Source organism: Canis lupus, chromosome 4, assembly GCF_011100685.1.
Source record: "Canis lupus familiaris isolate Mischka breed German Shepherd chromosome 4, alternate assembly UU_Cfam_GSD_1.0, whole genome shotgun sequence".
NCBI classification, from domain to species: domain Eukaryota; kingdom Metazoa; phylum Chordata; class Mammalia; order Carnivora; family Canidae; genus Canis; species Canis lupus.
The window spans coordinates 3,686,069-3,702,877 of NC_049225.1; the positions used below are offsets into that span (position 1 = coordinate 3,686,069).

At 42.7% G+C, this 16,809-nt stretch overlaps 1 protein-coding gene across 6 annotated transcripts in view; it reads right to left on the reverse strand.

Annotated features, from left to right (window-relative positions):
• The window catches only part of MTR (5-methyltetrahydrofolate-homocysteine methyltransferase), a 107,636-nt gene extending 94,179 nt beyond the window's left edge, over positions 1–13,457 (reverse strand). For 3 of the 6 annotated variants that reach the window (XM_038533819.1, XM_038533823.1, XM_038533822.1), the window contains exons 1-7: positions 13,032–13,457; positions 9,650–9,864; positions 7,235–7,294; positions 5,669–5,758; positions 4,007–4,076; positions 2,120–2,212; positions 647–753 (exon numbers count right to left, since the gene is read on the reverse strand). In XM_038533819.1, coding sequence (XP_038389747.1) covers positions 647–753; positions 2,120–2,212; positions 4,007–4,076; positions 5,669–5,758; positions 7,235–7,294; positions 9,650–9,864; positions 13,032–13,065 — 669 coding nt within the window. In that variant the 5' untranslated portion in view covers positions 13,066–13,457. Of the gene's footprint in view, positions 1–646; positions 754–2,119; positions 2,213–4,006; positions 4,077–5,668; positions 5,759–7,234; positions 7,295–9,649; positions 9,865–12,350; positions 12,746–13,031 lie in introns of those variants that run through there. The other 3 variants (XM_038533821.1, XM_038533820.1, XM_038533824.1) reach the window with 3 other exon arrangements.
• Positions 13,458–16,809: the final 3,352 nt, after the last annotated feature.

Here is a 16,809-nt window from a genome sequence, read left to right on the forward strand (position 1 = left end):
ACCCAGAGGCACTTCTGAATTTAGGATGGTATGGGTGACATTCCACATGGTTCTTATCACTGGGAAATACTAGGATATTGAATAGTGTTAAGAAAACTAGGTAAACTTTAGGCAAAAAGAGTACCTAGTTAGATCTCTACCACATTCCTCACTCCAAAATAAATTCCAGATGCATCATGGGGGAAACCATTCCTCAGTAATCAAAAGAATGTTGTATCACACTTCCCTCTACCTGTCTGGCATGTCTATCAGGAACCTCACGCCAATAACAGTAGCCATACCAGGAAAGACCTGGATAACCAAGGAACAGAAGGAAGGATATTTACTTTTTACTCCACACATTTATATACCTTTTAAATTTAGAACCATACATATATATTTACTACATCTGCATTTGTGCACCTAATAGCTGTATGTGTACATGTGGACATGTACTTTCATAATTTGAAAAATGCTTTTGAAAGTTAAAGAGAATCTACTGAAGTTTTTCTCATCAACTAGATGGCCTCAACTAGAAATCCTCAAGAACAGAATCGAACAGAAGACTTTCATTTAACTTTGACAACAGCTGTGATGGTCATCTCACCCCACCGGGGGACTCATCACAGCCCCCACCCAGCTGTCCCCTTCATCTCCCTCAACTCACCTTGGCATTGGCAGTATCAAAAATAGTTTCAATGAGTAAGATATCAACTCCACCATCCAGGAGCCCTTTGGCCTGCTCTTTGTATGCTTCAACAAGCTCATCGAATGCTGCAAAAAATAAATCACATCCAGGACATCAGTCATCAAAATCCTCTCAATGGCCAGGACATGCTGTGTTTAGGCTTGGTACCTGTCAACTCACCACTATTGTTGGTTTATAATGCTTAATTCACTAACAATATCACCTTTTGTGAGAAACCAAATTAAGAAAACAGGGTAGTGATGTTAATTAAACCTATAGACTAGACACTATTTCTCCTAAACACTTACCATACAACCTCCGCTTCCCATGGATAAGCCAAGAATGAGTGAGTGAGCAAGAAGGTACATGGTTTCTTGAACCCTGTCCCTTACTTTCCACATCTTTAAAGCAGGTCATTCCTTCCAGGATGGTTTTAATCAGTCAGTTAAGGGATGTGTGTGAGGAACACATAGAGAAACATGTCACCCTGACTTGGAAATATGGGGGGAGGGGGTCTAGTCACATGCTCTCACACTCACTGTGTTAAAAGGCTTCAGTCCTGTGGACTTAATCCCTGCCCAAGAGGAAACCTGACTGAGGGGCAATTTCAGTCTGAAACCAAAGTGTTCAATTGTTCCTGGATAAAAACTTTGTTAGAAACATCTTGAGTTGTCCATTTCCATTTGAGAGCTCATCCCTGTTCCCATTTTCCTTCCAATAAAAAAAGAAAAAAGCTTAGATATTCAGTAGAGAAATCTAAGTAGTACCTTTATCCTTGTTATATACAGCACAGGAGAAAGAAAAAGTTTGTCCCCCAAGGTCATGCCTAGACCAGAGGCCATAGACCATGTATAAGCCCCATATGAGTAATCCCCTGGTGAAGAAGTACAGTAGCACCACAAACCATACTTGCCTGAACCTTTCATCTACACAAAATTCTTCACCATAAAAAGTATCAGTATCATCCAACTAAGTCTAATTCTTTTTTTTCATTGTCTTGATGCTTAAGAAATTGACCTAGATTTTTAATAAAATCTCAATACACTAGTTTATAATGTCAACAATGCTAGTATGTTTATGTAGTTTGGACACTTTCTGCCATAAAATGGAAACCTAATGGGTTATTCCATAATAGACCAAGGCCTGGTGTCCACATTTGCTCAACTTCTCAGTTTAAAGCTTTCTCTTGATTAGTTTTATTTCCTCAGCTCATAAAGAAACACTATCACAATAACCAAGCACATTTGAAAGCAAACTCAAAATAATAATAATAACAACAACAGCAATAAGATCTGACTTTTGATTTAGATGTTTACTATATTCTAGGGACTGTTATAAGCCCTTTATGTCCATTAAGTTACAGTAACCCTTTTAGTGATCCCATTTTACAGATTTTAAGATCACTGAAACAGAGGCACTTGCAGAAGGTCAAAGATCAAATATGATACTCACTAATATTCCTATAATCTGGTTTTTCCACCGACGGGGACACAGACAGTGTCTTATTAGTTGGACCCAGTGCTCCTGCCACAAATCTCTTAATTCCTTTGGGAAAAGAAAAACAAGTGTAAAGAATCTCTAAATAGCTTGACCTTTTTGTTGTGACTCAACAAAGGCTCTAAGATTTTTCCCTAGAACATAAGTCTATAGTCCTTCATCCACAACTGAAATACAAAAGCACAAATTACATTCTTAATTTAACAAAACTTAAAAAAAAAAAAATTTAACAAAACTTGACCCATCCTGGACCAACAAGAGGTTAGTTACAGTCTTATCACACTCAGTGAGACAATGACCAGATTTGACTGAAAATGTGTCTGTGATGATGGGAGCTGTCCTGGGCCCCACTGGGAAAATTATGAAATACAGGGAATTGTACATATTATTGCTAAGCCAATCCAAAAGACAACAAATTCTCAACTCTCTGGCATCAAAGCATTTCAGTAACTAACCCTTTTCTATCTCTACAGCCATGTTTGGACAAATTATCTCCCCTTATTCTTAAGAAATCCTGAACTTAATACAGATTCTAACACAACTTGCGATGCTTGCCAGTACCGTGCTGCACACCCTTCGCTGGGCGGGGTAAGGGTGGGGGATACTAAATCAGGATCAGCAATTATAAAGCCTAAAATTAAAGTATGAGACAGACCAAATCTTACTTTAAGAGCTCTTTTCATAATTATTTAATAACCTTTCCTCCAGGCTAGAGTCTAGGTGCTTCTAAGAGAGCCTCAAAAGTTAGGTTCATTTACATGTCATAACCAAAGCCAGGGGGAACACTGCCCATCACTTCTGGTAGATGGTAACCACTCAGTAACCTGGGTTACTTAACACTTTTCAATTTAACTGGAGAAGACTACTGACTAGTTGATAACCCAGCCTTTGAGCAGGTAACCTTCCCCAAAGCTAAATAATGTGCGTTTCAGAAAAATGTCCTCATCTTTCCCTGCTTTGGCAGGTTTAATATTCTCTGACCTGTGGCTCTGTTGGGGTAGCAGTCCACGCACATTCATGGATTTAAACACTTTCTCTCAGAAGCAGAGTTCCCAGGAATGGCTTCAGTCTTTGTTAGTATGCTGTGTCCAACTTAGCCACTTTGCTTTATATTTTCTTCTGTTGGCAATAATTTTACATTTCCAAATCTTGAGGGGCTCTATACATTTCCTCTATTCCTTTCCCTCCCTCAAAGCCTCCCCACCAGCTGGCGCCCAAGTCATGTTATGGCAGTCAGCCAGGAGGCGAGTTATTTCAGGGAGCTACTTTTCACGTCCCAGCAAGACTGAATCTAACACCATGCTCCTGTGCCGCACAGAGCCTTCAAGGACATTAATAATAGGAAGTGGAAAATGCTCTAAAGGCAGTATCTCTTTACCTAAGTAAGCCTATCTCAAGGATGAGGGTAGCTTTAAAGAGATAAAATCAAATATCTTAATGTTAATCATAACAACCAGGACAGCTGTCATCTTAGTCACCTAATACTATGCTTCCAAAAAGGAGGAAAATCATGTTAGCTGCAAATATAGGAAGAAGCTATAACTATAAATATACAAAGTAGCCACAGTTACAAAGTTAAGCTAAAACCCCCACTAAAGAAAATGCACAGTAAACTCTGAGCCTAAGGCCCAGAGAGACAGAATCAATTCAGAGAGATATGGATTTCTGATTATGAAACTGCAAAGGAGTAACCTACACACAAGTACAAATCAGTGTCTGCCATGTTGTTAGTGGGCCACTTGTCACAAAAGGAAAAAGTGCAATAAGAACAGCACATTATAGCTGAGAATCTCAAAAGAATTATTTTTGTAAAATAAAAAAGAGGAAGAAAAAGTCCCTTACCCGTCTGGAAAGATACCTCCTCGGCTGCTTTTCTGGCCACTCCTGCAGAGCACTTGTTCATCTGGTAGGCCTAACATATCAACCACAAACATTAGCTAGAACTTTTTTTCCTCTACACAATAAATAAGGAATTCATGACCTTATAAAAGCCAGTTTTACTCAGTAAATCTTAGCCGAGAAGGTCTATCAGCTGCCACAGGTATGGAGGCAGCAGGAAGGCCAAGAGTCCTGGAGAATTGCTTTTAGCTTCTTCTTTTAAGCTATGAGCTAACTGGTAAAAATGGGCAATCTCTTGGACATCTGGTAGGTCAAAGAATAAGCTGATGCCATTAAATACTCTGTTAGTTCGAAAAAGTAAAAGCTTCAGAGGCAAGAGACCTGAGTTCAAGGACCAGATCTTCTCAGCACCTGCAGTTCCCTTAGCAACTTCTCTGAGCCCTGATTTCCTTCACTGTATAGCGATTGTACTCAGTGGTTCTGAACTTTTTGGAGAGGATTATCAACCTCTTTAGAATTCAGTAAAGGTCTCACTAGGAAATAAAAAAGTAAGCACACATAGAGTAATGCTTATAATTTAAAGAGGTTCCTAAGCCTCCTGAAACCTTTTCCCATAGCAGGTTGGAAGGTTCTAGACTTGCAGTCCTCAGGACCCCTTCCCAGATCCTATGCACTGTGGATTTTCATTATTTAGTAATTAAGAAACCAGAATATCCTAAAATAGGAGTTGGCAAATTCTACAGCTCCCAGGGCAAATCTAGTCTGGTCCAGTTTTATAAATAAAGTTTTACTGGAACACAATCAAGCTCCTTCGTTTACATATTGTCTATTGCTGCTTTTGCACTACAGTGAGAAAGTTGAGGAGATGCTGTATATGGCCAAAAAAGCCTAAAATATTTACTTACTTGGCCCTTTAAAGAAAAAGTTTGCCAACTCCTGCCCTAAATTACATAAAACTAATCATTTTCCCTTGATAACCCAAAAGACATGAGATTCCCACAAAGTCCCAACATCATGAGAGAAGACAGAGTTGTGTTGAAACAGAGGCATGTCTGGAAAAATCCCACACAGACATTACATGGAGTACCCAGAGGAGTCAAATTCATAATAAAAGCAAGTAATGATGGTGGTTTCTGGGGCCTAGGGGCTGAGAAGAGGATGGGGAGTGATTATTTAATGTAATGGGTATAGAGATTCAGTTTTACAAGATGATGAGAGTTCTGCAGATGGAAGGTGGTGATGGTTGCAGAGCAACATGAATGTACTTAATACCACTGAACTGTATGTATGCTTAAAAATGGCTAAGATGTCAATTTTATGTTACATGTGTTTTGCCACAGTTAAAAAAAAACAAAAAACAAATCTGCCACCCAGTACATAAAAATGGTGCGCACAGAGCCAATCTTTATACCTTTATCAGCAGATGCTGCACAACAAGCTCGTTTTCACTTGGTCACTTGCCCGCAAAAGAAATCAGTTAGAAAATGAATGGTCTGCTGTATTCATAACCAGAAGAGAGATTCAAATGGTTTTTCCAGGCTGACCACAAACAGACAGCTAGGCATTAGCCTGACTCTGCAACTTCTGGAGGTTTTCTCACTAGCAACCATCAATGCAGCACATGCTCAGGAACATCTTAGAGATATGGCAAAATGGAACTCTTACCAAGTGTTCGAGGCCATAGTCAGCTTGGGCAACATTAGTGCTACTAAAAGTATTTGTTTCAATGATATCTGCCCCGGCCAGCAAGTAATCCTGCAACGAGATAGTAGTATCATTTGCTCTGGAGTTTTAGAACTTGTCTCTCCACAACAGACACGTCTGCTCACCACCACCACCACCACCACCACCACCACCACCACCACCACCACACACCTTGTGACCATTCACTGAGCACAGGCACTGCAACTACGGGCCAGAGATGCAGAAATAGATAAGTGTTTCACAGAAAGGAATGTGGTGTAAATAAACAAACGCAGAGCTTGAATTCAGATGAAGTTCATATGCTAAGCCATATAAATGGAATCAAGTTCCTTAAACTCTGAGTTTCGTTTTCCTCTCTGGAAAGTACTAGAACCCGACTCCACCGGGTGGCTGTACAATGACACAAGTAACACAAGTTCTGGCCTAGGATGGCACTTTCCAGTCTCAGCACAATTTGATCCCCACTGGCAACCGCGCTGTCTCCGAGAGCCCAGGTCTGCCCATAATTGTCTCAGTCCCAATCTGCTGGTCCATCTGAGCCAGATCCGCACTCCTCCTAGAACCCTGAGGATCTTGGTGCCTTCCGGTCTTCCATGTTTGAAACCTGTCTTCCTCCTTTTGCCTTTAGGACAACACCTTCTCAACCTTAATCTGATGAACACCCTGGAATCTCTCAATTCCCTTGATCGTCCAAAAGTAAATTAACCCAACCCCTCCCAAAGTGATAAACACTGTTTACAGAATATCTGGGAAATGAAAACCAAGATTTAGACATATTTATAAGTGACAAACATTCTGAATATCCACCAATTAGAAAAAACTGGAGAAATGAAAATATAACCATTTTGTAACATGCTTTGTGACAGCTAAAAACATTGTGTATATCTACATATACTGACATGGAAAGATCGCCAAAAGCATTGTTGAGTAGAAACCAAAATTGATTGAAATGTAAAATATGAGACCAAGAAGTTTAAAACATACATGTACACAAACAGTTGCCTTCTACAGATATTTTTAAAATCCCAGTATAAATACTAGATTAAAATATAAGTTAAACAATGTGAATAGTAGTTAAGTCTTGTTATTGTTATGTCCTGGTTTTGATTTTCCCTTTTATGGCTTTCTATATTATCTAGTTACTTCTTTTTTAAGCACTAAACACGTATTCTCCTTACAATTATATAAAAAAATTTAAATTCAATTTTCTCCAATTTTGTGTAGATTTGAAATTTTCCACGATATATAGTTTAAAAGGTGTTTCTTCTAGCTCTTCATCCTTTCTCTATGCCTTTTTTCCTGGCTCAATATCCCACGCCTAAACCCTAGGCAGGACAACCCTCAATTCCAATCCTACTCTTGCTAATTTAAAAAAATGTGTGATATGAGGCATGCTACTGAATTTCTCTGCTCCTCACTTCTGTCAGGATTAGAGGAGGATATTAAGGACAGCATTTCTAGAGGCTAACAGAGGTTTTGAATTCAGTTTTGTGACAGTGATGCCACTAGAATGCCCAAGGCACTCACCTGTCCTCCTTGAGGCCAGCTCCCACAAACGTTTCCCTGGGCAGAGTCCAAGTTGTGGTTCTGATAATTGCAAAATGCATTTCAGCAACAATCATAGGGAACTTTGGGGAGAAAAAAGTGTACTACGCAGAAGTCCTGAAGGGTATAGGCCCAGGGCCACACTTGAAGGAGCAAGAGGCAGATGGGGGGGTGGAGTGACCACAGACACAAGCTTCTGCCTTCTCTGAGGTACAAGGATGGGACACCTAGGGTTTGACAGTTTCACTCTTTATTGCCAAATTTAAAACATAAGAGTGGGAGTCAGGGTGTGGAAAGAAAAAAAATAGGGCCACTCAAACAGTCAGTTGTCTGGGTCATCCAGAGCATCCAAAAGCAGAACTTCATGGGTGGGATTAGCCTGCTATATAGTTGTTCAGCTAGTAGGTGTCATGTTTAATAGGAGATGGATGTCTTTGAAATGAATGTCTTGGCAACCAAAAGCTTAAGATCAGGCACCTACATTACAACCAGAGCAGCTTACTGTCATTACATTACAAGTATAACTTGGATAGTCCATTAAAATTAAACCTCAGGGGATCTGATTTATGTCATGTGTGAGAAAAAAGAAAACCATCCTGTTTCCTTTCTTCATCCATGAACACATGTTCTCCAGTTCTCTAGAAATGGGACACCCAGGCAGACATTATTGTATTTACAGCCATTTTTGCTTCATGGACCTATCATGGGAACCTTGTTGTTCCATCTAGATGCCTACCTAATACAAAGAGTAAGGATTCTTTCCTTTAACAAATATTTATTGAGCACTTCCTGTGTGGGAGATAATGTTCTAGGCAGTAGGGATTTGGTCGTGAAAAACAGGCATAAATTCCTGCCCTGCGGAAGCTTCTTATCTAGTGATAATCTACATGAATAATACTGATGAAGCCACAGGGCATGATAGTTCACGTGATTTCATCAGCTGCATTACATGAAGTGTATTTGTAACCATACCAAGCAAGTCATACCCATGATGACGTTCCCAATCTACAAGAGACTAGGATTTTATAATAGGATTTAATTACATATTCTCAAGGCCTACCAGAAAAACTTAGTTAGCATTCTTCCTGCAGAATCACACCTTTTCGAGGACCAATTTTAAATCTTCTAGTACCTAGAATTCTCATTATAAGCAAAGGCAAGGCATTCTTTGCTTTTCTTTGAATGAATGCCATTCTGCATCTTACCTAGAACAAAGTCTTGACCACACAACAGAATGATCCTTTCCATTCTTGATGGATCAGTTAATCACAAAGTGATTTGTTCAGGTGATTTACCTGGGTGGCTCAGTGGTTGAGCTTTGGCTCAGGTCATGATCCTGGGATCCTAGGATTGAGTACTGCAGTCCCACAGGGAGCCTACTTCTCCCTCTGCCTATGTCTCTGTGTCTCTTATGAATTTATAAAAAAATATAAAATAAATAAAATAAAATAAAATAAAATAAAATAAAATAAAATAAATAAAATAAAATAATAAAATAAAATAAAATAAAATAACCTGAAACACCTGTAACAATGCCCTTCTCAAGAAAATAAAACTTTCTCCCTTCACTGGTAAATATGCGTTGTCCTTCCAACTGAATTCAAACCAGGAAAACAGATTCAATCACTTAATATCTCTTCTGGTTGTAATTCTATGAAATTCTGATGACAACCTATCAAACAATTCCATTTTGGGTTTATTTCCAATATTTTTTTTAAGATTTTATTTATTCATGAGAGACACAGAGAGAGAGTGAGAGAGAGAGAGAGAGAGAGAGAGAGGCAGAGACACAGGCAGAGGGAGAAGCAGGCTCTATGCAGGAAGCCCGACGTGGGACTCGATCCCAGAACTCCAGGATCACGCCCTGGGCTGAAGGCGGCGCTAAACCACTGAGCCACCCGGGGATCCCTATTTCTAAATTTTAAAAATCTACTGCCCCCAGTTACTTGTTCCTGATTTCTTTATGTTGGTTAACTTTTTATTGCAGACAGAAAAATGGAATGAAAGAGCATGGAATTTCAAGTCAGGAATCCTCCCTAACATCAGGGACGTTCCTTAACCTCCATGATCCTGAACTGCCAAATCTACAAAATAAGAATGAATAACCACCACCTTTGTAAGGGCTGCTGTGGTGACTTAAAGTAGCATATGTGACAATCTCAATTTGTCCAAGATTTTTACGGTCTTCCACTGGAGTTGAACTGCCTTGAAAGCACAAAAACTATGTTTCTCATCTCCTTATCCCAAATGCTCATCACAGTGCAGGACCTGTATTTGATGTCCAACACCTTCTTTGTGAATGAATCATTTCTTTCTTCTGTATCCTCCAAAGCTCTTGGCACAGGAAGTTGCTCACAGAATAATGGATAAGAACAGAAAACGTGGTGGGTACTGTACCTTATGGATTTGGTAAATGACATTGGGTTGAGTTATACTTAAAATGTCATTGTTGCCTTTCAGTGACCTGGCATGATCTTGAAATTCGTGACCTCGGAAGTCTTCTTCACTCAGCTTGTGCCTCTGGATCATGGTCCCCATCCCTCCATCCAGTACCATAATCCTCTCCCGCAGAATGGCTTCAATCTCATCCTGCAGGCTTTTCTTCACACTTGCTTTAAAGAAAGTGAAAATCCAACTTTCAAAATCAGGGGGAAAAACAATGTGTGGAGAAAGTTTCTAAGAATACTAGAAAGCCACAAAATTGTGCTAACTGGAGTCCCTGAGAATTTCTAACATTGAGCCTCCTCCTTGGTTCACTTTTTCTTGGCTACCTTCAACACAGCTCACATCTGCTATCTAAACCTTTGTTTTAGCTCCAAATCCTTCTCCATCTGTAGGAGATTCTACAATCCTGTTCAAAGAAGTCTTCTGTTGGGAGCTCCAAAATTCACCCTCCTCCACCTCATAATCCTCTTACAGCTTGGACTCTACTTGCCTTCCCTCTGCACTTACGGAAGAGCAATTCCGTACCCACTGCAGGTCTGACGGTAGAGCACGCCTCTCTTCTCGTCCCATTTTCATAAAAAGTCTAAGCACTTTTCCATGGGTCCCTGCTGTAGTCACTTCTCAGTCCAGACATATGAACTGTTTACTATTTGCCATAAAACAATCCCACCCCCACATATACAAATTCTGAAATGATGTGAAAGGAGTCATCATATATGCAAGAGATCAAAGCTTTTTTTTAACTCTAAACAAAACATCTGATTTTTAATTAGAAATCTGACAAACATATTCTATGTGGAAGACTAAAAGTGCAGAAAAAGCTAAATTAATATTGATAAAGTAGAAAGAGGTTGTTTGTCCCACTAAATATTATAACATACTATTAAACTACATCCCTATAAAATAAGAAAAAATAAAATATAGAATATCTTCATTATTTTAAAGTAGGGAAAGACATAGACTCAAAAAGCTCAACCTGTAATATTAAAAAAAGATGAATTTGGTTCCATAAAAACTAAGATTCTTATTAAATGAAAGTTACCAAAAAAAAAAAAAAAGAAAGAAAAAGAAAAAGAAAAGAGAAGAAAAGTTACCATAGACAAACATAATAAACAGATTATGGCTTGGAGGAAGATTCTGCAATGTCTAAAACTGAAAGGGACCAACAGTCATAATGTACAAGGAACTCCTATAAAGACACGAATAGTCAAGGGAAGGGAAAATAATACCGAACAACTATATGAGGAGATGCTGAAACTCATTAGCAATCAGATGTGAATTAAAACAAGATGATACCCGTCTACACCCAATAGATGGGCAAAAATTAGGAGACTGGATAATGCTTATGAAAATCTGAACCCAAGTATGCTTGCTGGACAGAGCCATTCTGGAGAGAGGCCTAGCAGAACTTGGTAAAAAATTAACTATGCAGAAAACCCAGCAATCTCAATCCAGGATAGATTCCCCAAACAAAATCTCAGATCCATCGAGAACATGGAAGAGGATGTTCATAGGAGTGACACACTGGGGAGAGTGGCAAGTTGGAGACAACCTTGGGAAATGGCCACGTAAAATGTGGTGGATGCTCCTGGGGAGTACTGCACTGCTACACTACGAGGATGTAATACTGAGTCCAAGAGTCAGGAATTGGTAACTACCAAGATACGATTTATATCAATTAAAAATACCTACACAGACAAGAGTACTAGGAAATGTACGAATACATGGCAATATGGGAAACAGGCTACTTGTGGGACCAAGAGAAGTGTGAACATCAAGTGACATGAAAGGAGATACATAATAAAATGGGAATTAGATGCATTGAATACAAAACTCCCCCCACCCAAAAGGAGGCCCTTAAAAACTGACTGCTTCTACATCGTCCACATGCTGATTTATCCTTTAGGGCTTAAGATTTCCCTTTTAGGGAAACTAAGAGGCCTTCTTCCCAGATGTGTTGGTTTTAAGTGTTCACTGTTATCCTTATGTATTCCCCAAGCTCTTCCAGTAGGGGGTTGTCTTTCACTGGTTTCTAATCAGCGCTGCCCCTCCAGAACCTTTTCATAACAGTAAGTCACCTTAACAGTTCTCATTTCCCCTGGTAAGGTGAGCAGTCACTGAGAGCCCACGAAGAGCAACGATAACCAAAACACCTTCATATTTATCTATATATTCGGTTCACTGTGCACAGAACATTCTGTACAGTCTACCATTGACTAATCAGGCTCTTAAAGGGCAGATTCTCCCCAGTATCTCTCACAGTGAAAACAGAAGTATATTGCTTTGCATTTCCCTCATTTAGCTAAGGCATTGTGCTGCTGATAATATTTAGATGAAAAGGAAATCATGTATTTCCTTTTTTAATTAAATGGGAAGGCAAGAAGTCACGAGGCAGAGGTATCATTCAAAGAAGTACCACCTCTTCTTTTATGGCAACAGTGATAAAGTGTTTCTGTCACATTTCCACTGGTTTCAAGCACAATTTTACCAGTCCCATATCAGAACCCTAGAATACCAATAGGGTCACTAGCTCACCTCTGATAAATGCCCTTCTGAGTTCTGAATTCAGTATTCACCCCCTCCCTTGACTATTTCGTCACAGCCAGCGGCTGTCTGGTCCGTATGACTATTCTCTTCTTTCTACATTTCCTACCTCATTCGTCCCGTGTTTTTATGGGTATGTCTGACCCCAAATGTTAACCAGGGATGACCTCCGAGACCCAGCGCTCATTATAAAGCTGAAATGACTGCCAGTTCTTGAGCTAGACCAGTTTTTTGTCGGTGTTGACCTCAGAGCCACCAGTTTCAGAATCCCCTGAGATGACTCCTCCCCATCACGACCCACGATCTGCCCGTTTTACACAGTGTTTCCCTGCACACTGCAGCCTGCAGAACTTCTGCTCCACCCCTGGTGTGGAAAGGAAGCGTTCGCTCAAGTTTTAAATAGTTCTTGGGTTTCCTTATCTGTCTCCCAACGGATCAGGAAGCTCCCTTCGGATGAGCACAGCAGGTGCTCAACAAACACGTGGTTAGTAACGGCGTCAGCTCAGGGCAAGCTCCCACCGCGCCCTGCCGGGCCGTGCTGCCCCGGACCGCACAGCTGCTCCCACGCTAGGAGCGTGCGTCGGGCGCTCGGGGAGAGCGCGGTGCTCGGCGGCCGCGGGCGGTCGGCCGGGCCGGGGAGGAGGGGAGCAGGTGCGGAGGGATCGAGCGGCGCCGCGGCGCTCCTCGGCGCTCCTCCGCCCTCCCGCCCGCGGGGACAGCCCCAGGGGTTCGGAGCCCCCGGCGGGAGCCACCAAACCACCGCACCCCGGAGAGCGGGCGGCAGCGTTACCGGAAGGCGTCAGCGCGGGCAGCGCCGGGGACATGACGCCGAGTCTCCTCCTCCGCGGGCCAGCGGCGAAGCCGGGAAGTCGCACTCTGCGCAGGAGGGCACGGCCAAAAGCGACGCCAGCCAGCGACGCGGAGCCGGCCCCGAGGCCCGGGTCGCTGGAGCCCCCGAGGGGCCCGGAGCCCGCCGCGCGGCACCTGCCGTGGACTGGACCCGGGGCGGCGCGGCGCGGCGCGGCGGGGACAGGCGCGTCCTCGGCCTCCGCCACGCTACAGCACGTGCTTTCTCCCCGCTACCCCGCCTGTCCTCGGCGCGGGGCTGGCGGCCTCGCACGCGCGACCCGAGGCCGGCTCGCGAGAAAGGCGCGGGCTGGACCCGACGCGGAGGACGACGCGGCGCCCCGGGCACGGGAGCGAGCACCTCAGGCCCCCGGGGCTTTGGGACACCTTACGACGCCGTTAGTGTCTGCGCTCAATCTAGCCTCTGTGCGGGAGGTCCCGCCCCTCCGGCCTGTGATTGGTCAGTCCGAGCACGTCGCGGCTGTATTGGTTGATCTAGTTCAGCCAATCGCCTGAGGGCTCGCCCCACGGCTCTATGGGAGATGTAGTCCAAGGTCCAGCGCAGTCGGTGTTGCCGGAGCCCAAAAGTCCCAAGTCCAGCGGAGGTTGGACGCACCTCCGAGCCCGACGTCCGGAAGTGTGACCGCCGTGGCCTCTCCAAGTTTAAGTCCTGCTATGAAGCTGGCGCTGGCTTGGTCGTGTCGTGGCGTCAAGAGCCGGGAATTTGGAATCCGAGGAGCAAGTTCTAGTCACGTTTTGCTATTGACTGGCGCTGTGCGAGATCATTAGACTCAGCCTCACCGCGCTACGGGCAGCAGAGGAGAGGGTGGCAGTTACTGCTACTTCATCAGGTAGGTTGTCGTGGGAAGACAAATGAGACCATGCGAATACGCTGTGAAAACACACGTTTATGGCCACTTACTGGCAGTATCACTATTGAACACTTAGCGCTGTGAGGTGCATCGGGCTACTCACTTGCAACGCAAAGGAAGACGAGCTGCGTCACGCGCACACACACCCCCCTCTGTCTTGGGGAAAGGACTCAGTAACTGGGAAAAACTAGCCGCGGAACAGGGAAAGTGAGAACCACTTTGTGCCCAAAGAGCTGCGGTCCTCCCCGAGTGTTGGGGGAAAGCTTCAAGGAAGTGACTGAGACTTGAAATAGGAGCATGTGCCCAGCAAGTAAGGCCATTCCAGAGCAGAGAAACTCCCCGAGTAGAACAGTACTTGAGAGAATTTGAAAATAAAGGATGCCTCTGGAAGGATGAGCATGGTTGATGGGAGGAAAACAAATGGATCTGGAATAAAATGGAGACCAAATTGTGTGAAGTTTACTAATCTTTTTCTTTTTGAGGTACCGATTTGCAGGCCATTTTCATCTTACTGTATGTAATTATACCTAAGTTTCGTACACCTAAAAAATTAGGGCAGCCCGGGTGGCTCAGTGGTTTAGCGCTGCCTTCAGCCGAGGGCGTGATCCTGGAGACCCGGGATCGAGTCCCACATCGGGCTCCCTGCGTGGAGCCTGCTTCTCCCTCTGCCTGTGTGTCTGCCTCTCTCTCTCTCTCTCTGTGTGTGTGTGTGTAAATAAATAAAACCTTTTTAAGGAAGTTCTGTTAAAAAAAAAAAGAGTATAATAATGATGGGTCTTTAGCATCTTTACTGAAAATGGTCCCACTTGGAGAGCAAAAACTGATGTGGGAGAGAATGGAACAAAAAAGAGTGTGGGAGGGAGAGGATGGCCTTGAAACTGAAGATCTTGTTAAGATTGTAAGGTTTCAAATTCTCACTTGTCTCACAGGTTTGTTGATGTGTCCCTTGGGTTAAAAATCTTTTAGGTACCTAGTTACTTAGTATTCTCCATCTTAGCAATTCCTCTTACTTAGGAATTGTGGATCAGGCTCTGTATTTAGCTAGTCATCAGATGTTCACTTTGTCAGCTAAAACTGACCAGACCCGGTGTTCTCTTGGTCTTAAAAGGGTAACAAATAAGGGTAAAGGGGCAGTGAATTCCTCCTACAAAAACTCACACAACTTAAAAGTTCCAAGGGGCTCATGGGTGGCTCAGTCCGTTAAGCATCTACCTTCAGCTCAGGTCATGATCTCAGAGTCCTGGGATAGAGCCCTGCATCCAGCTCCCTGCTCAACAGGGAGTCTGTTTCTCTCCCTTTCCCTTTGCCCTCCTGCCCACTTATGTACTCCTTCAAATACACAAAATCTTAAGAAAGAAAAGTTCCAAGAATACTGTTAGTTGAAGTGTGTCCCCCAACAGATATATGGAAGTCCTAAACCCTAGCTCTTCAGATTGGAACTTACTTGGTTGGTGCACATATACCTAGTTAAGATGAGGTCCAGGTACAATGGACTCTTAGTCCAACATGAGTGGTGTCCTTATTGGAAGAGGAGAGAGACTCAAGAAATAAACAGCCACAGGACAGCAAAAGCTGAGGTCAGCATGACCCTACTGATAACCTTGGTTTTGGACTTGTAGTTTCCAGAACTGTGACACAGCACATTTCTGTTGTTTTAGGCCACCCATCTTGTGGTATTTTGTTACACTAGGCCTAGGAAACTAATACAAATACATCTATAGAGGATGTAGGACCACCAAGGCAAAGAAAGCCTCAATTTTTCCATCTCTGTAGTAAAGCAGTTTTTCTTGTCATAGTAAAGCTATTATCTTATTTTGATAAGAATCTGCTAGCCCACCCCCCACCCTCGTCTCCACCCTCACTCTCATCAAGCTCATCCATCACACACCCATTATGTAGAAGTAAGTCTCCAAAAACCCCTCAGTTGTTTTGGGCTTCCCAGCAGGTTTGTCTTCACAGAAAGAAGATCTGATTGGTGAACCTAGATATCCAACTCTTATTGTACGCCAGGAAGTGAACAGTATTCCAGCTTAATATGTTATTCTATGGGCTTGATTGTGCAGGTCATACCCATTGGGTTGCTTTGGGGTCCTGCTCGTCAGAGTCCCAAGAATGTAAACTGAGATCCAGTTCTGGAACAAGGTATTGCTACCCCTGAGGGGCGTGTCAAGGTGACCATGAGCTTTTCCCAGAAATCCCTGAGTTTGTCCTCCTTCCTTCAATTCCTTTATAATCTGAAGATTTTGACTCACTGCCCCTTCCAGAGTCCCATAGGTCAACAAGCCCTTTGATTATCCACATGGCTTGTACTAACTGAGCTGAATTTACTAATGCTGTGATATATGGTCTTGTTGCCAAGCACAAGGTAGTGACAAATATAAAGGAGATTTGAAGTTATTTTATTGTCACCAATAGCCCTAGAGAGGCCTTGTCCCACCTTTTTTCCTACACAGAGAGAATTATCATCTCTTTCTGTGACTTGACACCCGGGGAAGTCAGTTGGCTCAATCTGTACCACCTGTTCCACTAACTCCAAAGGCATTCTTAATTATCAAAAGGTAGTTCATCTTTGACCTGGCTAATTATGCCAGCACTTCTATGTAGACATCACTTGGCTAAAAGGAAACACAAAAAATGGGCTTGATCTGCCTCCATGATAAAACTGGCTGTCATGTGTGGAACACAAGTTCTTATGTGGCATCTCTTATTTTAATCTGCATTCTTATAAAATAGGATTCATATATTTGTTCCTATTTTAGAGCGACAGAAATTAAGTGAGAAAGAAGTACCCAAGGGCTCATACAACTAAAGAGCAATAGAGTAGGGACCCAGAGCCCAACACAGGAAGTA